This window comes from Leuciscus leuciscus, assembly GCF_965113295.1.
Source record: "Leuciscus leuciscus genome assembly, chromosome: 1".
Classification (NCBI taxonomy): Eukaryota; Metazoa; Chordata; class Actinopteri; order Cypriniformes; family Leuciscidae; genus Leuciscus; species Leuciscus leuciscus.
Genome location: NC_138725.1, coordinates 47,103,816 through 47,128,251, shown reverse-complemented (window position 1 = coordinate 47,128,251; position 24,436 = coordinate 47,103,816). Strand labels below are relative to the sequence as shown.

The window sequence follows — 24,436 nt, the reverse complement described above, 5'->3', positions numbered from 1 at the left end:
CGGGCAGCCTTTGTGTGGCGCCCGGGGAGCAATTAGGGGTTAGGTGCCATGCTCAAGGGCACCTCAGTCATTTCCCACCGGTTCTGGAATCGAACCAGCAACCTTGGGTTACCAGTCCAACTCCCTAACCACTAGGCCAGGACTGCCCCTAACTGTGTAGTCTAAGCATAACAAATGCCATCATTATTTGTTGTTGTTGTTGTTGCTCTTTGAGGCAGCCATATGAAAGTTTAAAACAAAACAAATCAAAGAAACATTTGACTGATAAAACCCGCCGTTCATTGTCTTTCTCTCTGTTCCTGTAGCTGTAGTGTGTGGAAGTGCTAGTCTGAACACCCGTGTAGGAGGAAACAGCTCCCTTGTGTCTCCAGGCATATGGCCATGGATGGCCAGTCTGCAGTTTAACGGAAGTCACGTTTGTGGAGGAACGCTGATTGCTGAACAGTTTGTCTTGAGCTCTGCCAGCTGTTTTACCAGGTAATGGCACTTAAATATGAAAAAAGGACATTTGATTAGAGAAATCAGAGTGATTTGATTCAAATGAGTTTTTTTTTTGTACAGCTCCAACAATCCCTCCGATTGGACCGTGATCCTGGGCCGTCTAAATCAGAACGGCTCCAACCCCAATGAGGTCTCTATAAAAGTGGCGAATCTCACCATCAGCAATGCCACAGGCGACAACATTGCAGTCTTGCAGCTGGCCGTTAAACCAAACCTTACAAATTTCATTCAGCCTATATGTGTGGACTTGGGAGGTAATACCTTCGGCGCTAATACTCAATGCTGGGTGGCAGGATGGAGCTCAGGAGCAGGAGGAGGTGTGTTTTGTGTGTGTGTGTGTGGTTTGGGTAGATGTTATGGGGATAAAATGTCTCCACAAAGAAATGTTTTGGTCCCCATGAGGAAAACAGCTTATAAATCATACTAAGTGATGTTTTTTGAAAATGTAAAAATGCAAGTATAAAACTCATTATGTCTATGGAAAGTCCCCATAATACATGGAAAACCTGATGTGTGCGTGTCCTGCTAAACCCTACTTTATGGGGACAAAATGTCCCCACAAGGATGGCAATATCTGAAATCCTTGTCCTTGTGGGGACATTATTTTTTTTTCCCCATGAGGAAAACAGCTTATAAATAATAATAAGTGATGTTTTCTGGAATGGAAAGGTTTAGAGTTAGTGTGTGTGTGAATGCTTTAAAACATCACTAACTGCTAAAATTAGATTATTAGAATGTTTATCCTTTTTCCATGTCTTCCAAATTTGAAGCTGTTTTACTTCCTTTGTAGTGAATCAAACTCTTCAGGAATTCAAGGCCTCTATTGTGGATTGTGGAAACTCAAGCAACAGTATTTGCACAAGTTCTTTGAACTTACAGCAGGCAAGTTAATTCTGTTTAAAACAGGAAGGAAATATAATATATTAACAGTTTACAATAAGTTTTAGTTTATTATCATTTAATGCATTTGGTAAATTGAACTAAAAATACGTTTCGATCAAGTTAGATTAATGTTAAATTCTATATAAATTAATATATTTCAAGTTGTATTAACATTGGTTAATGAATTATGAACAAACATTAATTAACCATGAACATTGTACATTCTAAATTAACATTAACAAATGCTAAAACAAAAATTGTGGTTAGTTCATGATGCCTATTTCATTAACTTATTTCAATAAAACTAACCAGGGCTGCATTTATTTAATCTAAAATACAGTATAACAGCAACATGAATTATTACAATAAAACAGTAATGTGAAATTATTACAATTTAAAATAGCTGTTTTCTATTTAAATATATTTTAAAATGTAATTTATTCCTGGATGTCAAAGCTGAATTATCAGCATCATTACTCCAGTCTTCAGTGTCACATGATCTTTTAGAAATCATTCCAATATGATGATTTGATGCTCAATAAACATTTATTATTATTATGTTGAAAACAGTTGTGCTGCTAAATATATTTGTGGAAACTGATACATTTCTTTCAGGATTACTTGATGAATAGAAAGTTCAAAAGAACAACATTTATTTGAAATAGATTTTTTTATTATTATTAATAAATGTCTTGAATTGACTGAATAGAAGTTTATTTATGTTAAATCTTACTGACTAAACTTTTGAACAGTAGTTTATGTTCCAACTGTATGAAAACTAAACATTTTCATATACCAGCTTATTTTCAGGGGGGGAAAAAAGTATTATCGGTCTGCAAAGATGTGTTGTTATTACAAATAACAATTTTTGTAAATTTTGTAACATTCAGTAAAGATTCCCCCCTCTCTCTCTCTCTCTCAGGGTGATCAAGGGGGTCCGCTGATGTGTAAGCAGGGTCTGTCATGGATCCATGCTGCTGTTTTGACCTTACAGACGAGCAGCTCTAACACGAGCTCCAGCAACAGCACTGCATCATCCCGCTCTCTCCGTCAAGATGTCCAGGCCTTTACTAAAACCTCCAGCTTTGCATCATTCTTGACATCTGTGGTGGGCGCTTTCCCTCCAAAAGTCGCAAGCCCCACAAGTGCACCAAACAGCACCAACTCAACCCAAACGACCTCTAATGTGTCACAAATATCTTCTTCCTTCTCTTTTACCCTTTCTGCCCTTATCCTCCCACTCGCAGCTTTCCAAATCTTTCTTCAAGGCATCAATTGAGTCTTTTGAGTAGAAGTGGCCACTTTTCATTAACTATGAACCTGACTGTAAATTTCCAGTGTGTTCCATATGACCCGTTATATAATCATACAGCATCAAAAGCTTTTGTGGAGCACATAATTCATTTTTACTTCTAAATGTGAACTCTTAAGATTTCTAATATCTCACACCAAGCTGTAGCCTGTTGTTCTTACACTACAATTACATTGTCTTTGAACAAGTGCATAATAATTAGTGTAAGCAGGCGGTTTACATATATTTGCATTGTAGCAGATGCAACATGTAGTTGTTATTCAGCATGGCACTTTATGGAAATGTCCCAATTTGAGTGGTTCACTCCTAATACTGACTATAACATATCTTAACTAGCAAATACCTCAAGCTGTACCACAGTTGGGATATTATATTAATGTTTGCAAATATAATTTTTCACAATTGTTTTTGGAAGAATGTTTAAACTATATTTTTCGGATCTTTTTTCTTTTTTGTACAACCTTTTATCTATTTTCTGTTTGTTTTTCTATGAAAAGTTCTATGATTTCATATGAAGGAAGTAACTTTTCAATGCACAGTTAAAATGTGAAAAGTGAATCATGTATTTTTAGGTTGTAAATATTAAATTAAAATTACAAATTAAGATGGAAAACAAAAACATTTTTTGTGCATTTATTTGAAGCATCCTGGGTGAGTTATTGCTGCTGTAAACGTGAGCCTGTGCAGTTTACCAAATACTGAATCCCTATAAGATCAACACAAAAGATACGTCCTGAAGCATCTCACAAAACCTGTATTTTCACCTTTCCGGACAAACATTAAAGGTCACTTTATTCCTGTGTATAAGTTGAAAATGCATCCAGTTGAAAATGCATTATTTGGCTTGGCCAGTAAAAGATAAGAAGCAGTTTAATGGTCACCTTAAAAAAAAAAAAAAAAGATTCAAGCAAAGCTATATTTCTTCCTTTTTTTCATCTATGACCATGTCCTTTTGAAAGCATAATGTAAGATAACACAAGGCACATTTCAATACATTTGTAAGATGTTTGAAATGATTACATTGCTTGAAATCTTTGTTACAATCAGTTTATAAAGCGACGTGAATTGTTTTTATATGGGTAGTGTAATATAAGTTTTAATTGTTAAAAGGCACTAATCCCAAGGTCCAAGTGACGTAATTCCATGTTTTTTTAAACCAGCTGTGTGTAGTGAAAATGTTGAAAATGAATGTTCTTTCATCTAAAAGAAGATACCATCTTTATTATAATAATATTACACTTATATTACACTTAGATTAGATCATTCACTTCCGAGCACCTATGACGTATACGTCTTAGATTAGATCATTCACTTCCGAGCACCTATGACGTATACGTCTTAGATTAGATCATTCACTTCCGAGCACCTATGACGTATACGTCATATGGTGCTCGGAATTTAATGATCTAATCTAAGATCTAAAATGATCTTATTCTACCCGAAAGAATGAAACTGTTAGTCTCTTGTTATAATTGAAGTTTCTTAAGATTATGTATTAATATGAGAATCTATATATTGTAGAACTAAAGAATAGACCTACTTTAAATATGTATACAGTCCAATATCAGATACTCCTTATGTATGTTTCATGTTTAAAGTTTCATAATCACTGGCTTGTAATATTCAGTTTCTGTTGACTGTGACTTATAATACCATACAGTACAGAATCGATACAGGACTAACAATTGCCTCTTTATGATAGAGTTGTGTAATACATTCAGGGTCACTAATCACATCTGATGAAGTCAAGTGACGGCTTTGAAAACGGCGTCCGAATTCCCCAGGTTTGCTGGTGTAAAAACTGAGCATTGATTTAAAATGTGAAGCTGTAAGGAAAAATAAAATATTGTGGGTGGTGGCTTAACTATTTACTGTGACATTCTCCTCAATGTGTGTTTCTGAGAATGTGTAAGTTTCTGACGTGCACTATAGTTGCAGACAAGTTCTGCTCTATAGTGGCTGGATTAACTGAACTATTTGTACTCTCGAACACTGAATGACTAGTGTCAACACATCCAACCCACCAGACTTAATGCCTGATGCAGTTTCTGACCTTTTAACTTTTGTGTTGCAAATTTGAGTTGCATAAAATGTGTGGATTGTGGAGCCAATCCCGCCACCCACAGGCAGAGGACACCCTGGACGAATGGCCATGCATCACAGGAATAGTATATATTTCCATATCTAGAACCCAAGAGAAAGAAAATATGGTAACACTTTACAATGAGGTTCATTAGCTAACATTAGTTAACTACCTTTGTTAACATGAACTAAGGATGAACAATACTTCTACAGCATTAATTCATCTTAGTTAATATTAATTTCAACATGTACTAATACATTATTGAAATCAAAGGTTGCATTTGTTAACATTAGTTAATACACTGTGAACTAACATGAACAAACAATGAACAGCTGTATATTTATTAAATAACATTAACAAAGATTAACTAATATAGTAATATTAGCTCATTGTTAGTAGGCTACATATTATCTTATGAACCTTATTGTAAAGTGTTACCGAAAATACATTCCATTCTTTGCTATAAACATCATGAAGTGCATTAAATATTACTTTAGGATCTTGAACTGCTGGTGGTTTAAAAGTTGATTGAAGCTAATAATTAATGAAATCATAAAAATGTCAAGTTAAAATGAATAAATAATTTACAAATAGAAACAGTGTTTAGTAACTTGCATAATTATGTGTCACATACATGTTTCATCACCAAATTCAGAAGTGTGGATCACAAATTTGTTTTCATGGTATACAAATACAAAGGGAGAGTGATGCGGATGAATATATATAGGCACTCCATCAGCCATAGACTCAAGTATTGCATTGCAGGTTATAAATTATGACCAGATTATGACTGATAGAATATACTCTATAAATATATATAAATATATATATATATATATATACAGTACATACACTGTGCACTCTATAATTTAGAAGACTGATAGAATATATACTCTATATAGAATATATATATATATATATATATATATATATATAGTACATACTGTGCACTCTATAATTTAGAAGATGCTTATATCTAAAATTCCTAAATTACTTGACAGACAGGTTCATTGAGCTTTTTGTTGAACATCACATAAATTATATAAAAGAATAGACAGGTATGTAACAATCATCTGTTTCTATTGGGTGGCATTTTTGTTATAGCGTGTGTAACAATTCAAACACAGATCATACTTATAGGTTAACATGGAAAAGGTCACAATGAAAGGAAGTTTTCAAATACTGAATGTGTCATACACTTTATGTCCTTTTGTTCTTTGTTCAAACTGTCTGTAATAGCCAACCAAATATCACTGTAAAAGTGACAGATTTGTCTAAGAGAGAAAGATGATGAAGATGTTCATGAAACTGATGGTGGTGATTGCGGCCACTCTCTTTAGCAAAGGTTTACCAACATTCCCTTAAATGGTTTTATTATTAACTGATCTAGTTTAAAAATAAAAAAATCCAGGGTGTGACTCACAACTTATAGGTATGATTGTTATTATTATTATTACAATGAATGTCAATCATTTCATAACTAATTTCGGTCAACACTTTCGGTAAGTATCTAAAACCGGTCTGTCTGCCAGCAACAGGAAGCTCAGCACAATGACCTGGTTGTGCGCCATCAACTCGTGTGGTAAGTGGAGGATTTAGGAAAACACTGATTAATGATACATCATCATCATTATATGGTATATAACCGTACAGTGTTTGTAATGTAGGCACATAGGCAATAGGAAAATAGGCACAAAATTCCATTTCTAACCTGCTTAGTAATTAATTATAAGTGATGAGCCATCAGTAAATATGCAGTGCTATTTTAAGTAGAATCACAGTACAGATTAATATGTGAAATACGACAGCAGTATAAGTTGTGTGCTAGAGCAGAATAACACAGATGCACTTATACAATTAATTTATATTGACATGATTTTATTTTTATTTTTTCATGTAAATTAATCACAAACCATATTTGTTGGGTGAATGTGGATTATTCATTAGTACATAAGCTATTATGTTCCTGATAACTCAGTGATGTCTAAAGTCAAAAAACTTTTAATAGAAAGCACCGGAATTTCTGGTTCTCTTGTTTTTCTGCTCAGCCTTAACAAACAGACAATTACGAATGCCTAAACTGGACTGTTTGTACCAGAATATACCATAACAAAAGCTAAATATAGCTGAATATATACCTGGATTTATTTTGCTTTACATTCATTAATTAGCAGCAGTTACAGTAATCATCATCATCATAAAAAATAAATAAAATAAAAAGAATCTATATATTGTGTCTAAAATATAAGATTATTATTATTACCTTCTTGTTTATTGAACTCTTGTATAAAAGCAATATCACAGTGACAATCCTGCTGTTGTTCTGAATATCAGTACAGTTGTTAAACTTAGTCTGTTCATGTGACAACTTAAATATAAAACAATACAACAGAATCCAGGCCTTGTGCACACGGTGCAAAATACAACACACAACAGATTAAATATAGGCTTTACACAATGGCATGAGTCTGAAAACATCAAAAACAATGTTGATGATGTTATGTAAACATGGGCATTATTTAAATGGGTTACAGTACAGGTCAAGCAGCAGTCAGACTGAATGTGTTCTTAAAAAGTGCAGTTTGTAAGTCTCATTTTTTTTGTTTTTTAGTTAAGATGTCTCGAGAAAACAGAATTGAAGATGAAATGAAGAACAATATCGGAAGTGCGTTCCTGATGAGATGGTCTGTTGACGTGCCTTTTTGAAGTGCTCAATGTGTTGGTCATTTGTGGTAATGAGGAGGGCTTGAGATATGGCCTACTCTAAGTTGCTTAAAACAGCAATGACCTCAAACCTTTGAATGAATTAAGCCGTATAGGTCATTGCTATAGCAAGTCATTTATCTATCCACTTTCTGACTTCATTATCTTAGCTTCATGAAACCAATGATGATTTTTGTCATATGATGGTTTTGCTTACAAACAAAGTGTCCAATAAATAATAAATAATAAAACAGTCCAATGGTGACCTCTAGCTCTGAAGGGAGGAAGCTGCAAGTTCAGATGTTCATAGGCTGGCTCATATAAGGATTGACAATTATTAAAAGATCGCGATCTCAATTCAAACACACAATCGATCATATTCCAAAATATGACAATGATTCCGCTATTAATTACCGCAACAAATTACCATCACAACGGAATATTTAAAGTCCCCGTGAAATCAAAATTGACCCTATTTTATTCAAAATATTATTTCCAAACAAATAATATTAGAACCAAAATTGTATTTATTGGGCTTATATCCAGATAAACATAACTATACTAAAAATGAACGTACATTTATAGACCTTAGTCTGCTTAACGATGTAAAAGATGTATAGCTTTATTTTGGAAAAAAAAAACATGTAGACCGAGAGGCACTTTATGGTTACGGCAGATGCTGTCTGCTCTGCCACTAGAGAGGATTACATGTGCTAAAAGGCAAACAGGGACTTTTTGAGAATATCTGGAATACTTTTATTGATTATGCCAAAGATTTGGATTTAACAGATGACAATGACTGAGATGTGTGGACGCTGCAGTTCACTTCTGGACAATAATTTGTGCACCTGATTTGTATAACTCTTGTATTTATATAATTTTAAAGATAAGTGATAAATATTTATAGACTGTTGCTTTGTACAGAGATGGCTTTCTGATAGGCATTGTGGTTGTTTGTCTTGTGTTTGTGTATGCACAAAACTTAATAAATATATTCTGGCAAAAAATTTACCCTATTTACTTTGTTAGCGCATATTATTAGTCTTGTGGTGAACAATTAATCCGTGCAAGTAAATACATTAAAAAAAAATTTACCATGGTAATCTATAATCAAAATCTGAAAAGTTACTTCCGGTCTGGAATGGCATATTTTCCTGATGACGTAGGTTTGACCATAGACATGTATAGAAAGGCTAGATGGCTCAAGGCGGAGTCAGCTGTGTCGTCACTTGGCGGCCATCTTAGGTCAGGAGACTGCGCTGCTGCTCCCTGCTGCTGTGGACGGAAGGTGAGTGACATACGCCAACTAAAATGCTCGTAACTTGCTGAATTCTTGACGGATTTACAAACGGTTTGGTTTATTACAAACCTTATTAACGTGGCTATGATTTGTGCTGATGCCGTTTGTGGCTATAATTTTTCACAAGTATGCAGTTAAATAGCCGCATCCCTGACGTTTATGACACACCAAGCCGTTTGAAAATCGGTTGAAAATTGAGCAAAATATAGTTATTTCAGCACTACATGCACAATAGACTTTAATGTTATAACTGGACGAGCGGTCCTGTCCTAAGATGGCCGCCGTGTGACGTCGTCGGGTCCCATTGGCTCTCAGCGCCGGTAAGCTATCTAGCCTTTCTATATGTCTATGGGTGCTTCTCAATTCTTATTTGTGCATCCTCGTTTCCTCTCCTCGCTTCCTTTCCTCGCGTCTCAGCTCCGCCCCCTGTAGGATGCGAGGGAAGGCTGCAAGGAAAAGACGCGAGGACGGAGGGATCGAATGAAAGCTTTTTTTATACATTGGAATCCTTGATCACTCGAGCGTCACTTCATCGCGTCATCAGCAGCGCTCAGAGGTTCTGCCCTCATGTTGTTGAAATTTGTTTATTTAAGAAATTCATAATAAATAATAATAAAGAAAGATACCCTGTTGAAATATGTGAGATGTGTGGTTTATATAAACTGCAAAAGTAAAGTATAAATCAAAATTATTGTGACCGATGTGAAGGGGGAGGAGAATTTATACGTGCGTCACGTTTTAGTCGATAAAACTCTTCCGCATAGGATACACCTGTGTATCCTCGCTCATGACTCCTCTGGAAGCCTCCTCACTCCTCGATCCTCGACTCCTCGCGGTGCAATTAGAGAATTGAGATGTCCTTCAAGATGGCTGTGCTCGATCGGTTTCCGGGTCATAGGATGGAGGACGGAGGAGAGAGGAGACGAGGAGGGATATTGAGAAGCACCCTATGGGTTTGACGGCTTGGGTTGAAAACGCTTAACCACTCCCCTCAAACCCCTCAAAAGTCTGCTATGAGCGAGAGATGGAGAGGAGGAGTAAAACCCTGCCCTCTGTTCAATATTCCGTTTCACTTGGAAATACGTCATAACACTGGAAAAAAGTCGTTTGCAACTTCCGGTTCACGGGGACTTTAAACTGGCTTTCGCGCTGCCGTTGATCCAGAGAAAGCAGCACTAACAAGTCTTTTTAACTACACATTGGGCTATTATTGTTGCTTCTGTGTGTTGCAAACAGTAAATAATAAACAAAGTAGGCTGTTGGGATAAAAGTTTATAGTTCGAATAGACTCAAAACAAGTAATTGATCTTTGAAACTTATGTTATACTTCAAATAAAGATTGTCTATGCTTATGCTACATTATGCCAGTAGGTGGCGACTAGTAACTGTTGTATTTGTATCACTGAATTAATTTAAAATAATTAGTTCAAAACTATTTTTTTATCTAATTAATAAATATTTTAAATAGACTCATTTATAAAATTTTAGACATTTATAAATAGACACATTTATAATATTAGCCTATTTTAAAGTTTTGTTTTCAGAATCGTGCGAAGTACCTTAATCCCTTTTCTAAAATACTGATTATCCAGAGTAATAAATTAAAGGGATACTTCACCTCTGGAAAGATGAATGTGTATTTAAAATAGGTCATTTATGTAGAAGAAATGTGAAATTATTTTTGAATTTGGAGCTTTCTAGACTGAGAAAAGCCAGGAAATTAATTTTTGGCTTATGTGGATGAAAGACAACAACTCCCAGAATGCACTTGCTTCGCTGCCCTAGGAGGCCACTCCCAAGCCACACCTACTGGTAAGAGAGCGCAGTTGAAAACAACAAGGCTAGGCTACTAGTGAGACTCCGTGACGAGTTTGCCCGGCTGGGATTTCGAGATCGCCCAAAATGTCCGGGATTCGGCTTTTGCGTTCTACAGTCGCCATTCATTATGTTTACTGTGGCAAGTAGGACGAGGCTGAGGGGCGCGGGAGAACGGCGCGAGGCCGGTGGCGTGATTACTGAGACGCACAAGTCTCGTATCTCTCACGGAGGAGCGGGAATTTTCTTAGCAATGTTAAAACGCACCTCAACCGATCACTTGTTTAGCGTTCATGTAAACACTACATTCAGATTCACCAATCGAAATGAATTCAGTTAGATTGAAACTGCAGCCGCCTCCTGTTCCTCCATAGCCCTCAGCTGCTCGTCGCTATATTGTGGCTCATAAAGGTAGCCACGAACATCCGTTTCTACCATAACTTCTTCAAAACCCCAATCCTCCATATTGCATCCGTCTGCGTATTCAGTACCTTCGTCCATGTTTTCTGCAGGTTTCTGCCGGTGAAATCCATAGGTGAAATCAAACGCACTGATCTGTGATAGGTCTGTTGGCGCATTAGGTCCAACCCCCTATGGGCGGGTTTGAAAGGGTGGGAACTAGTGCTTGTAGTCTCGATACCCCTTTTCCACCAACAAGAACCGGGTGCTGGTTCAGAGCTAGAGCTATTGCCAGTTCGGAGTTGGTTCGACTCACGAGCTTACTAAGAACCGGTTTGCGTTTCCACTGGCCAGAGAGCCACAACAGAGCTATATCTTACGTCACTGCATATGTATCATGTTGCCCAGCAACGCTAGTGCGGCAGCGCCAAACACAAACACACCAGACTTGTTCGAGATGCATCGGCTTCTGGCAGAACGATCAGCACATGAAATCAAAGTACTGCGAAAGCGATCAAAAAGCACAAGGAGTCGTATGATCTCCAAACACTCCCGCAGCTCTGATCGGTCCACGCTGCTCCGATGCATCTCGAACAAGGCATCAACAATAATAGACGTTGCGTTACTATGGATGCTCATGGGTTTGCGAAAATAAATCGGCATCCAAACACGGCGAATCCAACGCGTTCGTGCAGCTCGCCGTAACTTACATAGACGGATATTATAATCGAGCTGCTATTAGCTCGACTAGCTGCTATTTAAAAATGGCGGTCACAAGTTTCTCTTCAGTCTTGTTGGCCACGGTAACCCCGCCCCCAGCCTCTGACGCAAGCGGTTCTTTCTTGGCTCCGTTCTAGACCCTGCAATGATTTGGTGCTACTTAAGAACCAGTTTTACTGGTTCGGAGCTGGTGCTTTGGCGGTGGAAAAACAAAGAACCGATTTGAAACTAGGCTCTGGCTCCGAACCAGCACCAGCTCTGCCTTGGTGGAAAAGGGGTATTTCGTAATCGTAATCGTTTCAGACGATTTTTGCGTCATTGTGGGAGGAAGAGGTAAATACGGATTTCTCCCATCTCAGGGGAAAATGAGAGAGTGTTGCACGACCATTCAACAGTATGACTGGGTTTCTAACAATGCGAAGCTTAATGCAAATGGGTGGAGTGTTCCTTTAAGCTTTATAGGAATGTATCTGGCATCTAACAAATAAGTTACTATTAGTAGTACTACTTGCATGCTAGGATGTAAAATGTACAATCTTACAGATAAAATCTTTATGTAGGCTATTAATTAAAGATTTGGGAAAATGATAATCCATTATAATGCATTCTGAAAAGTTGTCTTATTTTTAAAGACATCGCTTCTCATCTGGGCTGCGTTCCAGTCCACTTTTAGACACTCACTTGCAAACTTACCTGTAAGGCTTAAGCACTTCCCCTCGGAGGAATCCCTGCCGCCATTTTGAAGTGCGTTCCACTTCGTGAAGTGGACGAGGGACGTTTATGGACAGACCCTCGCTCCCTCGATTTTGACCGTGATTTTTGCTGCGTTCCAGTCCAAAATTGTCATGCCCCACACTTGCTAACTTCCCTCCGTCTCGTTCACTCGGATGTACGTCATTGCTTACGTTGCACGAGTGCCTACTACTGGCGGAAACTGCAATGGGCTGAATTGGAACGTCCCCTTCCGTTTTTTCCCCTTTAAGAATTTGTTTAATGCAGCAACGTAAGCAATGAAGTACCTCCGAGTGAACGAGACGGAGGGTAGTTAGCGAATGACTAGAACGCAGCTTTAGTGTGCGAAATTACGCAAACCACGCTCCTCCAGCAACCCCAACCCACGCTCATGAACCAGATGGTGTAGTTTTACAACATCTACCAACAGGGGCAGATGGGGCCATGATGACAACCAGCACAACCTGTTTGATATGTAAACTGATGGTGGCTGGACAGTTAATGTATTGAACCTCTTTGTTAATTCAACCTAATGTAATTCAACCTGATGTAAGCAAATCTATAGTGGCTTCAATATCAACAAAAAGGAGAGGAAGAGCAATGTCATTGGTCTGTGACTGTCAATGTTAATTCCATTTCGGTCATATAGTTAAAGGGTTAAGTCCCCACAAATTGGAATTTTGTCATAATTTGCTGTTGTGCCAAACCTGTAGGCCTATCTCTAAAGAAAAGTTGGTTACCAACATTCTTTGGAAAATATTCTTTTGAGTTCTGCAGAAGAAAGAAAGTGATAGAGTTTGGAAACTATTTGGAACTAAAGTTCTCTTACGAGAGGTTCTCTCGTATTGCGTAAGTTTAGCTTACGCTACGGGTAAAGTCATCTTTTCTCGAGATATGAAGCAAAAAATTATCCTTAATTTTTATATCTTGTCAACGCAGTGCGGCAGCAAGCAGACCTAGAGCAGGCAATCTAGCGTGCTCATAGGCTGCTCTGCGGCAACTGCAGCAGCCTATCACTGAGCCCTTGGCGTGACGTCACGCCCAATGAGCGCGAGCAGCGCGCCTACGCGTCACGGCCCGAGGCGGGGCGTGGCAGAGGGTATAAATATGGGCTGAGAGGCTGCTTTCACTGATTTTTGTCTCTTCAGCGAAGCTCTTGGCATCGCTGATCTCTGAGGAAGCCGCCGTTGAAACCAGCGCCTTGCAAGCCGAGGATTCCGCCTGAGGAAGCCGGCCGCCTTCGCCGCCTTCAGCTATCCCTGCCTGCTTCGCTATCCGGCGAATATATCCTTTATTTGCTCTATGTGTGTGTGTTGTGTGCTCGCCCCGCGACACACTTTGCATCTAAAAGAGCGCGAGGCGTTGTTTCAAATGCCTCGCTCATCCTGTGGCTCGTGCAGAGCCACGCTCAGCGACGGAGACCGCCTTGTGATTGCGCTCTCTGCCTGGCCTTCTACCCGGGCGGCTGCGTTCAGCGAGCCGGGTATGACAGCTGAGCGCTCGCCGGAGCCCCTCCCGCGAGCCTCGCTCTCTCCTTCTCCCCCGCCCTTCACCGACGCGCAGCGGCCGGCCATTGCCCGCACTGCCGTCGCCTCAGGGGACGAAGCAGATGACGTCAGACCCCTCTGTCAAGCCGCGCAAACGGCGCCGCTCACAAGGGATGTCAGAAACTGACGGTCTCGGGCTATAGCTTCCTTTACGTTACAAGAAAGCTACCCCCCCGTCACTGGCTAAAGGAGAGTAGAGTGTTAGCGGACTAACCTCCATTCCTGACATATTTCTCAGTCCCCTCCTAAGCTCAGGCGACTGGAAATACATATATTGCAGTAACGAGCCTGTTTTTATGCACGCACGCCTGCAAACTAACGCTACGCAAAACATGACGACGCTCGCCCTTCCTGCGCTCTCCCCCTCTGTTCGAGCCGCGCAAACGCGCCGCTCACAAGGGATGTCAGAAGTAGGCGGTCACGGGCTGGCTTCCTTTACGTTATAAGAAAGCTACCCCGCGTCTCGGTCGTGCGCGTCACCTACCGGCCACCTCCATTTCTCAGTCCCCTCCTAAGCTACAGGCGACTAGAAATATCTATGTTGCAGTAAACGAGCCTGTTTTCATACACGCACGTCTGCAAACTAACGATGTCACAGCACATGATGACATCTTCCCGCTCTCTCTCCCTTTGTCCGAGCCGCGCAACCGCGCCGTTCTCAAGGGATATCAGAGCGGACGTCACGAGCACCGGCGAAAAGAGGAAGTCCCACCCAGGTCGGACTAAACTCCGTTCCTGACATATTTCTCAGTCCCCTCTAAAGTTCAGGCGGCTGGAAATACTAATACTGCAGTAAACGAGCCTGTTTAATACACGCGCGCCTGCAAACAAACGCCGAAACGAAACACGACGCTCTGTCATATGCTCGCGCTAACTAAGAGCTTATGTGTGCCCCTGTGGCTCAGTGGCAGAACACTAGGCTCCCGCGCGGGGGACCCGAGTTCGAATCCGACTCTGGCGGCAGATAAATATATTTTTTTCTGCTGGCTTCTCCGAGCTCGCGGCAGCTTTCTTACATACAGAAAGTGAACCCGCATCTCGCACCCTCCCGCTCTCAGGATGGTGCTTGAGTATTTATGAGCGTCTAAACATATGAGCCATCAAAGCATTCGCTCTATCAGTTTCCTATAACGCCAATGGTGTTATAAGTGTAGAATATGTGCCCACTCCCACGTGCTCACTGCTACACACAAACACGGTCTCCCCGGTAACGCTCACAGAGCGCACTCTCATAGCGGGCATGCGCCGCTCGAGTGCTAAGCGTAGAGAATGTGCCCACAATTCTGTGCCCACACCTACCCACTGCCCGCTCTGTTACACAGTTACCCCGGGTTGCAGATCCTCCAAAGCTCACAAACATTCCGGCTCTGGCCGAAGGTGTCATAAGTGTAGAAAATGTGCTCACCACTACACACAAACACTATCCCCATGGTAACACGCTCAGAGCGCACTCTCATAAAGCGGACACACGCTCGAGTACCAAGTGTAGTAAATGTGCCCACAACCCTGTGCTCACAACTACCCGCTGCTTGCTCTGCCACTCAGTTACCTCGGGTTACAAAGCTCCCAAACACTGGCCGTGTTATAAGTGTAAACTCTGCGCCCGCTCACGAGCACGCGCACCCACTTTCAGACATGACAACCCCCACGCCGCTCTCGCGCCAGGGGTGTTTAGCAGCAAAACGCGCTCCATCCGTAGCGATCGAGCCATCATATGCTGTACAGCCAGTCAGCACTGTTTTCCAGCCCCCGTGTTCGAGCACTGGCGGCGCGTCGCCGCCCCATCCTCTCTGATACAGGTTCCCCATCCCGCTCAGCGCGGCGATCTGAACCCAGAGACCATTCGACCCCTAGCTATGCGTGCAAAAGCATGGGAAGCTATTCAGGGCGCGTCAGAATGGGTGCTGAATACTATATAACACGGCTATTCGCTTCAATTCGCTCGTCGCCCCCCGCGCTTTCTAGCGCAGACGGAGACAAAAGTGACTTTAGAAGCAGCGCACCTGCTTCAAGCACAAATAGCGAAGCTGCTGCGCAAAGGGGCTATAGAACAGGTTTATCCTTCTCTGAGCGAGTCGGGCTTTACAGCCGTTACTTCCTCGTACCCAAGAAGGACGGAGCGCTGAGACCTATTTTAGATCTGAGACATTTGAACAAAGCTCTCATGAGACGGCCGTTCAAAATGATCACAACCAGACAAATCCTCGCGCAAATTCGCCCGGGAGACTGGTTCATCTCTCTCGATCTAAAGGACGCATATTTTCAGATTCAGATAATACCCCGTCACAGGCCATTCTTGAGATTCGCCTTTGACGGTCGGGTATATCAGTACACCGTCCTGCCGTTCGGTCTATCTTTAGCACCCCGTACATTTACGAAGTGCATGGACGCGGCTCTCTCTCCCCTGAGGAGACAAGGAATGCGGATACTGAATTATCTGGACGACTGGCTAGTCCTCGCGCAGTCAGAGGCAGAGCTTTTGTCTCACAGAACAGCGCTTCTCAGCCATCTGGAATGCTTGGGTCTCTCGGTCAACTGGACCAAGAGCTCATTACTGCCCCGCCAGTCGACTTCCTTTCTCGGAATAGAACTGGACTCGGTGGCTATGACGGCCAGATTGTCAGAGCAGCGCGCGCGCCGCATTCGACATCTCGCCGCGTCTTTCCAGACAGGCAGTCAGGTTCCGCTGAGGACATTCCAGCGAGTCCTGGGGCATATGGCCTCAGCTGCAGCAGTGCTCCAGCTGGGCTTACTGCGCATGCGCCCGCTTCAACGCTGGCTGAAAGCGCGAGTGCCTCACCGAGCCTGGACGGCCGGCCGCTTACGAGTCAGAGTGGATCATGGCTGTGTTTCAGCCCTGCAGCCCTGGCTAGCAGCCGAATGGTATCGCACGGGAGTGACGATGGGAGTTGTCTCGCACCGGAAAGTTGTCTCGACAGATGCGTCCAACCTAGGTTGGGGAGCGCTATTAGAGGGCAGACCGGTCTATGGCCCTTGGTCAGACCAGGAGAGTCACCTTCATATAAACTGTCTAGAGATGCTGGCGGTCGAGAAAGCGCTCAAGCACTTCCTCCCATACCTACAGGGCCACCATGTACTAGTCCGCACGGACAACATGTCAGTGGTAGCCTATGTGAACCGTCAGGGCGGTGTCAGATCCAAAACACTCTGCGCCCTGGCGGAACGCCTCCTTGTGTGGGCTCAGCACTCACTGCGCTCGCTGAGAGCCGCGCATGTGCCGGGTCTCCTGAACGAGGGTCCAGACAGACTGTCCAGGGACAATGTTCCCCTGGGGGAGTGGTCTTTGCATCCCCAAACAGTCCAGTCACTGTGGCGCCGTTTCGGCAGAGCGGAAGTCGACCTCTTTGCGTCAAAAGACAACGCGCACTGCCCACGGTTCTTTTCCAAGAGCGAGGACGCGCTGGCCCAAACCTGGCCCAGCGGCCCGCTTTACGCTTTTCCCCCTGTCTCTCTGCTGCCACAAGTCATCGGGAGAATCAGGGAAGCGCGCCACACGGTGCTCCTCATAGCCCCGTATTGGGAGAATCAAACGTGGTTCCCAGATCTAATACGGCTGGCGGACACACCCCCCTGGCCGATACCGGTGAGAAGAGACCTTCTCTCTCAAGCCCGCGGCTCGATCTGGCATCCTCATCCAGAGCGCTGTCTCTGCATGTATGGATAGTCAACGGATACCCGTTGACTTGCCAATAGGGGTTGTGAACACGATCACACAGTCTAGAGCTCCCTCTACGAGACGGCTCTACACATCTAAATGGTCTGTGTTTAATAAATGGTGCACCGCCCAAGGGCTGGATCCACAAACATGTGAGGTGTCGCGTGTGCTTTGTTTCCTCCAAGAGCTGTTGGACATGGGCAGGTCCCCCTCCACGCTCAAAGTATATGTTGCGGCCATATCAGCTTTTTCCGACTCGGCGCTGGGCCGCGCATTAGGGAGGAATGAGTTCATTATCCGCTTCCTTAGAGGAGCTAGGAGGATGAACCCCCCGCGACCCCCCTCGGTTCCTTTTGGGATCTTTCCCTGGTCTTAGAGGCCATGAAAGCGCATCCCTTTGAACCCATGGAAACTGTGGATATGAAATACCTCACGCTCAAAACCGTTTTTCTGATAGCCCTGTCTTCAGTCAAACGTGTGGGTGACCTGCATGCGTTATCAGTTAACGCGGCATGTCTCGAGTTCGGACCTAATGACTCTAAAGTCATTCTCAAACCGAGACACGGTTATGTCCCCAAAGTGTTGGGCACACCCTTCAGAGCACAGGTCATTTCTCTCTCAGCTTTGCCGGCTACCGGCAGCGAAGTTGACAGTAATCTCCTTTGCCCTGGCAGAGCGCTGAGAAATTACATTACGCGCTCCGCCGCCATGAGGCGCTCGGAGCAGCTTTTCGTTTCGTTTGGTGGGCGCACCAAGGGTCTCGCCGCCTCGAAACACACTCTGTCCAGATGGATAGTGGACGCTATTGCAGCTGCTTATGCGTCTAAAGACCTGCAATGCCCTTTGGGCATCAGAGCCCACTCTACTAGAGGCATGGCCTCGTCATGGGCTTGGACTAGCGGAATTTCTATTCATGACATTTGTACGGCGGCGGGCTGGGCCTCCCCGTCTACATTTGTTAGATTTTACAATCTAGAAGTTCCCGCCCTGCAGGCTAAACTTTTATCAGTCTAAATCTCGCGTAGGCCGGCCCACTTCTGTGCGCGGGCTACTGCTGTTTGATTTAGCCCTCCTGGTTGAGCTGTACAATATAAGGGTTGGTTAGTCAGACCGGCCGCGTCGTTCTGTTCCCCCTACTATGTGCTTATGTACTTGCGCTAGCCATATCATTGGCCGCCTGGCTCACACTCTCGTGTTCCCCGGGCTTCCCTGGGACTCATTCAGTGGATGCCGGGCGCGCACGGCGTTGACAAGGGAGTTCCCGTAGCGTAAGCTAAACTTACGCAATACGAGAGAACCTCTCGTAAGAGAACGTACTCGGTTACCTAACGTAACCTCTGTTCTCTCTAGAGAGGGAACGAGTATTGCGTAACCCGCCGTGCTCGCGCCACGAGCTCACTCGCTTCTGCGACAAAAACCAGTGAAAGCAGCCTCTCAGCCCATATTTATACCCTCTGCCACGCCCCGCCTCGGGCCGTGACGCGTAGGCGCGCTGCTCGCGCTCATTGGGCGTGACGTCACGCCAAGGGCTCAGTGATAGGCTGCTGCAGTTGCCGCAGAGCAGCCTATGAGCACGCTAGATTGCCTGCTCTAGGTCTGCTTGCTGCCGCACTGCGTTGACAAGATATAAAAATTAAGGATAATTTTTTGCTTCATATCTCGAGAAAAGATGACTTTACCCGTAGCGTAAGCTAAACTTACGCAATACTCGTTCCCTCTCTAGAGAGAACAGAGGTTACGTTAGGTAACCGAGTACGTTAAGAACAAAGAAATGTTGACATTTCATTTTTAAGTGAAGTTGCCCTCATTGAGTGCTCCCGACTGAAATACTCATGTTTATATTTGCAATGAGAGTATTTGGCCATTTAGATTTTTATATAGGCCTATATGATACTATAATATGTGATCTTAAGTACATTAAAGTAAAAGAACCGACTAGCGTATAAACATAACATAAAAATTGTACATAGCCTAACCTAAGTCATATATATATGTGGCAGGTCTAATGAAATATATCCTGCCTGCAGGTGGCTGATTAATTCATTTGAGCTCGTCCTATCAGTGAGCTGTAGTAGCGCATATAAACAAGCTGGTTAGAGTGTATGGTGCCATGAGGCACCGCCCCTTCCCGTGTCGTCATTCAGGTATGTTGGGTGTTGTGAGCTGGTCGATCAATGGCATACTGTAGCTAGTGATGGCCAGATCGAGGCCTCGTGAAGCAATGAAACAGTTGAACCAAATGTGCCATATTGTTTCGAGGCTTCGAATCAATCCGACACCCGTCTCAACGGTGACACCTAGTGGTCACTTGCAGGTGTTGATCTGAAACAACCTTGACGAGCCATTAAAAAAATGTGTTGTTTTTTTATTATTATAATTTTCTAATATGTGAAGATTGTAACCTATAGGCTCCTCACTGTGCATAATGTTATTTTGGTCTTGCAAAATGAATATTAATAAAAGAAATCAAGCCACAATGTCTCACTTTTTTAGAGATTTTTATTCAAAAAGATTAATTTCTCTGCTGTGGAAGGACTTAGACTACTTCTTTTTTTACAGATAATTTCTCCAGCCTTTGAAAAAATCCTCTCACAAGGGACACTTGTTGCTGGCATGCAAAGATATATATATATATATATATATATATATATTAGTTTTGGTGATTTTCCTTTTATTGTGACAGGACAGTAGAGAGATGACAAAAAACCGAGGCGGGAAAGGTCCACGAGCCGGGACTCGAACTCGGGACGCCCGAGTGCAAAGACGCTACATGTCGGCTCACTGACCACGAGGCCATTGACGCAGACGGCGGATATAATTTTTTTAGCTAGGACATACAAATGAGGAAAGATTACTGCTATCTCTTTCCAGTTTCATTTAAATTCCAGTTAAATTTAAATGCAAGCCTAAATAGCCTATAACTAATCAAATCGCACTATGTCACTATATCACCAAAAATCCGCTATCTCAAAATCAAACTCCTCTCACAAAAACCCACGAGGTCAATATGCGTTGATTTCACTTTTATACAGATGTGCGACTGTGTGGTCTGTTCCCGACCGTGTCAATCAAACGCTGATTCGGCGGACCACACCTGATGAAACACTTAGTGAAACACTTCGAGGCTTCGTTTGGCCATAGTCACGTGACATAGGTGTTTTGAATCACGCTTCGGATCAGTGTTTCGAAACGTCTGCGCTTCGGGATCTCGCAAAGCTTCGGAACGACTGTTTCGCGTCAGCCATCCTTAACTGTAGCTAACATTAGCTTATTTCCAGGGCGACATGCAAGCTTTCGCGCGGCTGGCATTCGGCTGAGGTTGTACCCTTGATGGTCAAAGTATGGTTGTTTATACTTCATGCCCAGAATGCTTAGTTATTGCCGACGCGCACGCTGTCCACCTGATAGATGGGATGAGCCCACATGCATGTCGTCTGCCTGACTGAGTTGGTCCCCAGAGATCGCACCTAAAAGGTATGTAGTTTTAAATTTGCGCCTAGGTTAAATGGCAATCTGTTGAGAGAAACAGTTTGTATTAATGGTTAGCAGTTAAATCACAGAGTTTGTCTGATTGTTTATTTGTAAATTTATAGATGTAGTACGGACCAATGGGTCGCATCTGCACCACCGATTAGTTTCCGTGCGGTTGACTGCGTGGGACTACTTCTGGAGGCGCTGTTGCTTTGCTGCTTTGTTGCTTTGCTGCTTTATGGCTTTGCTGCTTCATGGCTTTGCTGCGTTACTCCTTTTGCGGTTGCTTTGCTCCGCTGTGGACAAAGGACTGAAAACACTGTCCTTTGTTTATTTTAGTGTGTGTGCCTCCATGTGAGCCCTTTATTTTGGGGGGAAAATTTCCTTTTCGTTTGTATTGGCTTTTATTTTGTATTTTGACTCAGAATTTTGTAATCTGTTTAACGTGAAACTGTGAATATTTCTACTCCAATTTCTGTCTCCTGGAGTGACAATTCTGAGTGTGTCTCAACAGTGACATTTCTGTTCCAGGAGCTGAGTGCACAAAGCAGGGGCGGATTGCTGGTGGTGGTCTCCCTCACGAGTGTTGTGTGCTGAGTGGTGTGAGTGTGTGTGTATTGGTGTGAGTGTATATGCACAGGTGTACGGAAAAGGTGACTTGTCGTGGAGGCCTTATGTGCCCTTATCCACTGCTCTGCCTCGGCTCCTGTCCCGCTGACTCAGGTCGCTCCATGTGTGTTTGTTGAACCACAAAATTGTCTACATTGAGTGCTGTTGATGTTTGTGCATTTTTATATTGATTATATCTTTAATAAAACAAATTTATATTTTTTTGTACCCACGTCTCCTGCCGCCTTACTGTGGACGAACCTGTGTTTCCTTAAGTAAACTATATTTTATTTTCCCTGGCAAGATTCCAGGGTGGCGTAGTCGCTAGCAGAGATCATTTATGCTTAAAATCATTCCATCCCATCCTCGTGCCGCTATATATATATATATATATATATATATATATATATATATTCGTAGCAACCTCTTTAATTACAGTAGCACCATTTCTTAACTGAAATTGTACTGCTGTATACTAGGGCCAAATATTTTGGGTCAAAAAAAAAAAAACATTAGGTATATCATGTTTGATGAAGATTGGCAATATACTGAGGTTGGACTTAAAGGGATGATTCTGAGTAATTTCAACCTATAGGGTCCTTTGCACCATGTTTTGAAGTCCATAAAGAAGCATGATATAAGTGATAAAAGTGATACCATCCATGATAAAAGTGCTTCACACGGCTCTGTGGGGGTTAATAAAGGCCTTCTGAAGTGAATCGATGTGTTTGTGTAAGAAAACATCCATATTTAAAACTATAGACTAAAATAACTAGCTTCCGGCAGACGGCCGTATGCATAGCCTACTACGCAAGTAAACTTACGCCACAAGAGTAACCAGTGACGCATCTATGACGTAGGATGTAGGAGTATCGTAAGTGTTGGTGCCTCTCGCGGTTCAAACAAACTCAAGCTCCTGACATTTCTCTTTAAAAATTATTGTTCTAATTCGTGACTGGTGTTTTGTGTTGCTCTATTGCCCCCCGGTAGTAGAAGTTCTGAATGGCCAGTAACTCAATGTAGTAGCCGGTGGGTGAAAAGTTAATTTCAAACCCTAAATATAACAATATAATATGTAATGAGTTGGATGTTATTGAGTGCACACATTCTATCCCACATTGCACCACAATAACGAGTGTACAGCCGATGTACGTTCAACGGCTGTCCGAATTTGCTCGCTCTTTTTCATTCATTCCTTCAAGTGAACAGTAGGCTATTAGTGGACTAACAGGGAATAGTGATTGAGGGTTTAGCCAATGATGCAAAAGACTAGGGAGGCACATGACAGGACCACATGAGGGCAAGGGAATCACATGACAAGACAGGGAATCACATGACAAGACAGGAAATGACTGACATGAAACATGAACCAACAACCAAAAGTAGTAACATGAAACATGAACATGAAATAAAACTCAAAACTAGACATGAGAATATCTGTGTTTAGTTTTTTGTCACAAGGGTATTTAGATGATGCAAATAAATCCCATGCAATTGGATAAACAGCCTGGGTTTAAATAATAAAGTGTAGTTTTCTTAAATTCAAAATGGCGGGAAATTAAATAATTATTGTGGTAAGAAAATCAGCCTTTGTAGATGATAAAAATCTCTATAGCAAACATTGACAAATTCATTGTGAGTGAATTACGAGATTTTACACTTTTATAAAGTGAACACAAAAACAAATTTAAATGTCATCTTTACCCACGTTAACTTGTATCTCAGAACTCTGTCAAGCATATCAACTGTTCTGCTGAAAATCATTTTCACACATTCTCTTGTTTGTCTTTCCTCAAATAAGTCTATTGTGGTCTTACCTCAGAGTAAATGATATTGTGATATTTGCTTAGGTACTGTGGTACTTTCAGGGTATAACACTACTTCAGCCCATCCCTGAGTCTAACTTTAAACCAGTATCATGTCAGGTTTGACATTGCATGTTCAGCATAGTTTAATCGAACAATACTTTCAGTTGTTTCACCTCACCCATTTCCATTATCAGCTTCAAATAACAAGCCAACCTGTGGTATTTACATACCATTCACTGTGCTGAAACTCCTTTTACATTTGTATCTTCTCAAAGGATTTTAAAATCGAACTGGGATTGATAATAAAGCTATGAATTCACTTTCAGGGTCTCAATGAACACCTCAAAATGCAGAAATGTTGTCTGATGGTTAGATTTAGAGGTATAGGATAGAGGAAATAAGCTCGGTGTAAACAGCATGACAGATAAACAAACCTGCTTGATTGATATTCCTGTGAACATCATAACTAAATGTTCTTTAGCGATAGACAGATAAATATATAGACCTTATTAATAGTTGTAACAGTTAACAAGTGAGTTATAGTCATTAATTATATTAATTACAATAATAACATTTATAACTCAATAAGATTGCCAGTTGGCAGGGTTCAAAATCAAACCAAAGGCATGCAAAAAGCATGTTAAAATTGTTAAAATATTTAAGATTATTTTTATGTGTTGAGATTTGCGTGACTTTTAACAAATGAATTTCAGTGGAAAATATAGAACTTGTTTATCTAACATGCCTAAAGTTTTTTCCCCAGAACTATGACATGAGATAGCTACTCCTTGTGACACCATAAAACAAATCAAGATTTTTGTGATAGGTTATGTTTCACAGAGACACAAAGAAGGGCTCCAATATGTATCTTGCATAAA

General features: G+C 42.0%; 1 protein-coding gene and 1 long non-coding RNA gene across 2 annotated transcripts in view; both read left to right on the top strand.

The window, feature by feature from the left end:
• The window catches only part of LOC309496883 (transmembrane protease serine 9), a 75,775-nt gene that overhangs the window by 4,289 nt on the left and 47,050 nt on the right, over positions 1-24,436 (top strand). Inside the window, exons 7-10 of the mRNA XM_082167046.1 lie at positions 306-477; positions 562-818; positions 1,292-1,383; positions 2,306-2,659. Coding sequence (XP_082023172.1) covers positions 306-477; positions 562-818; positions 1,292-1,383; positions 2,306-2,659 — 875 coding nt within the window. The remainder of the gene's footprint in view (positions 1-305; positions 478-561; positions 819-1,291; positions 1,384-2,305; positions 2,660-24,436) is intronic.
• LOC309506201 lies at positions 20,979-21,978 on the top strand. The gene is made up of 2 exons (XR_014208680.1): positions 20,979-21,144; positions 21,673-21,978. It is a non-coding gene; the product is annotated as an uncharacterized lncRNA (long non-coding RNA).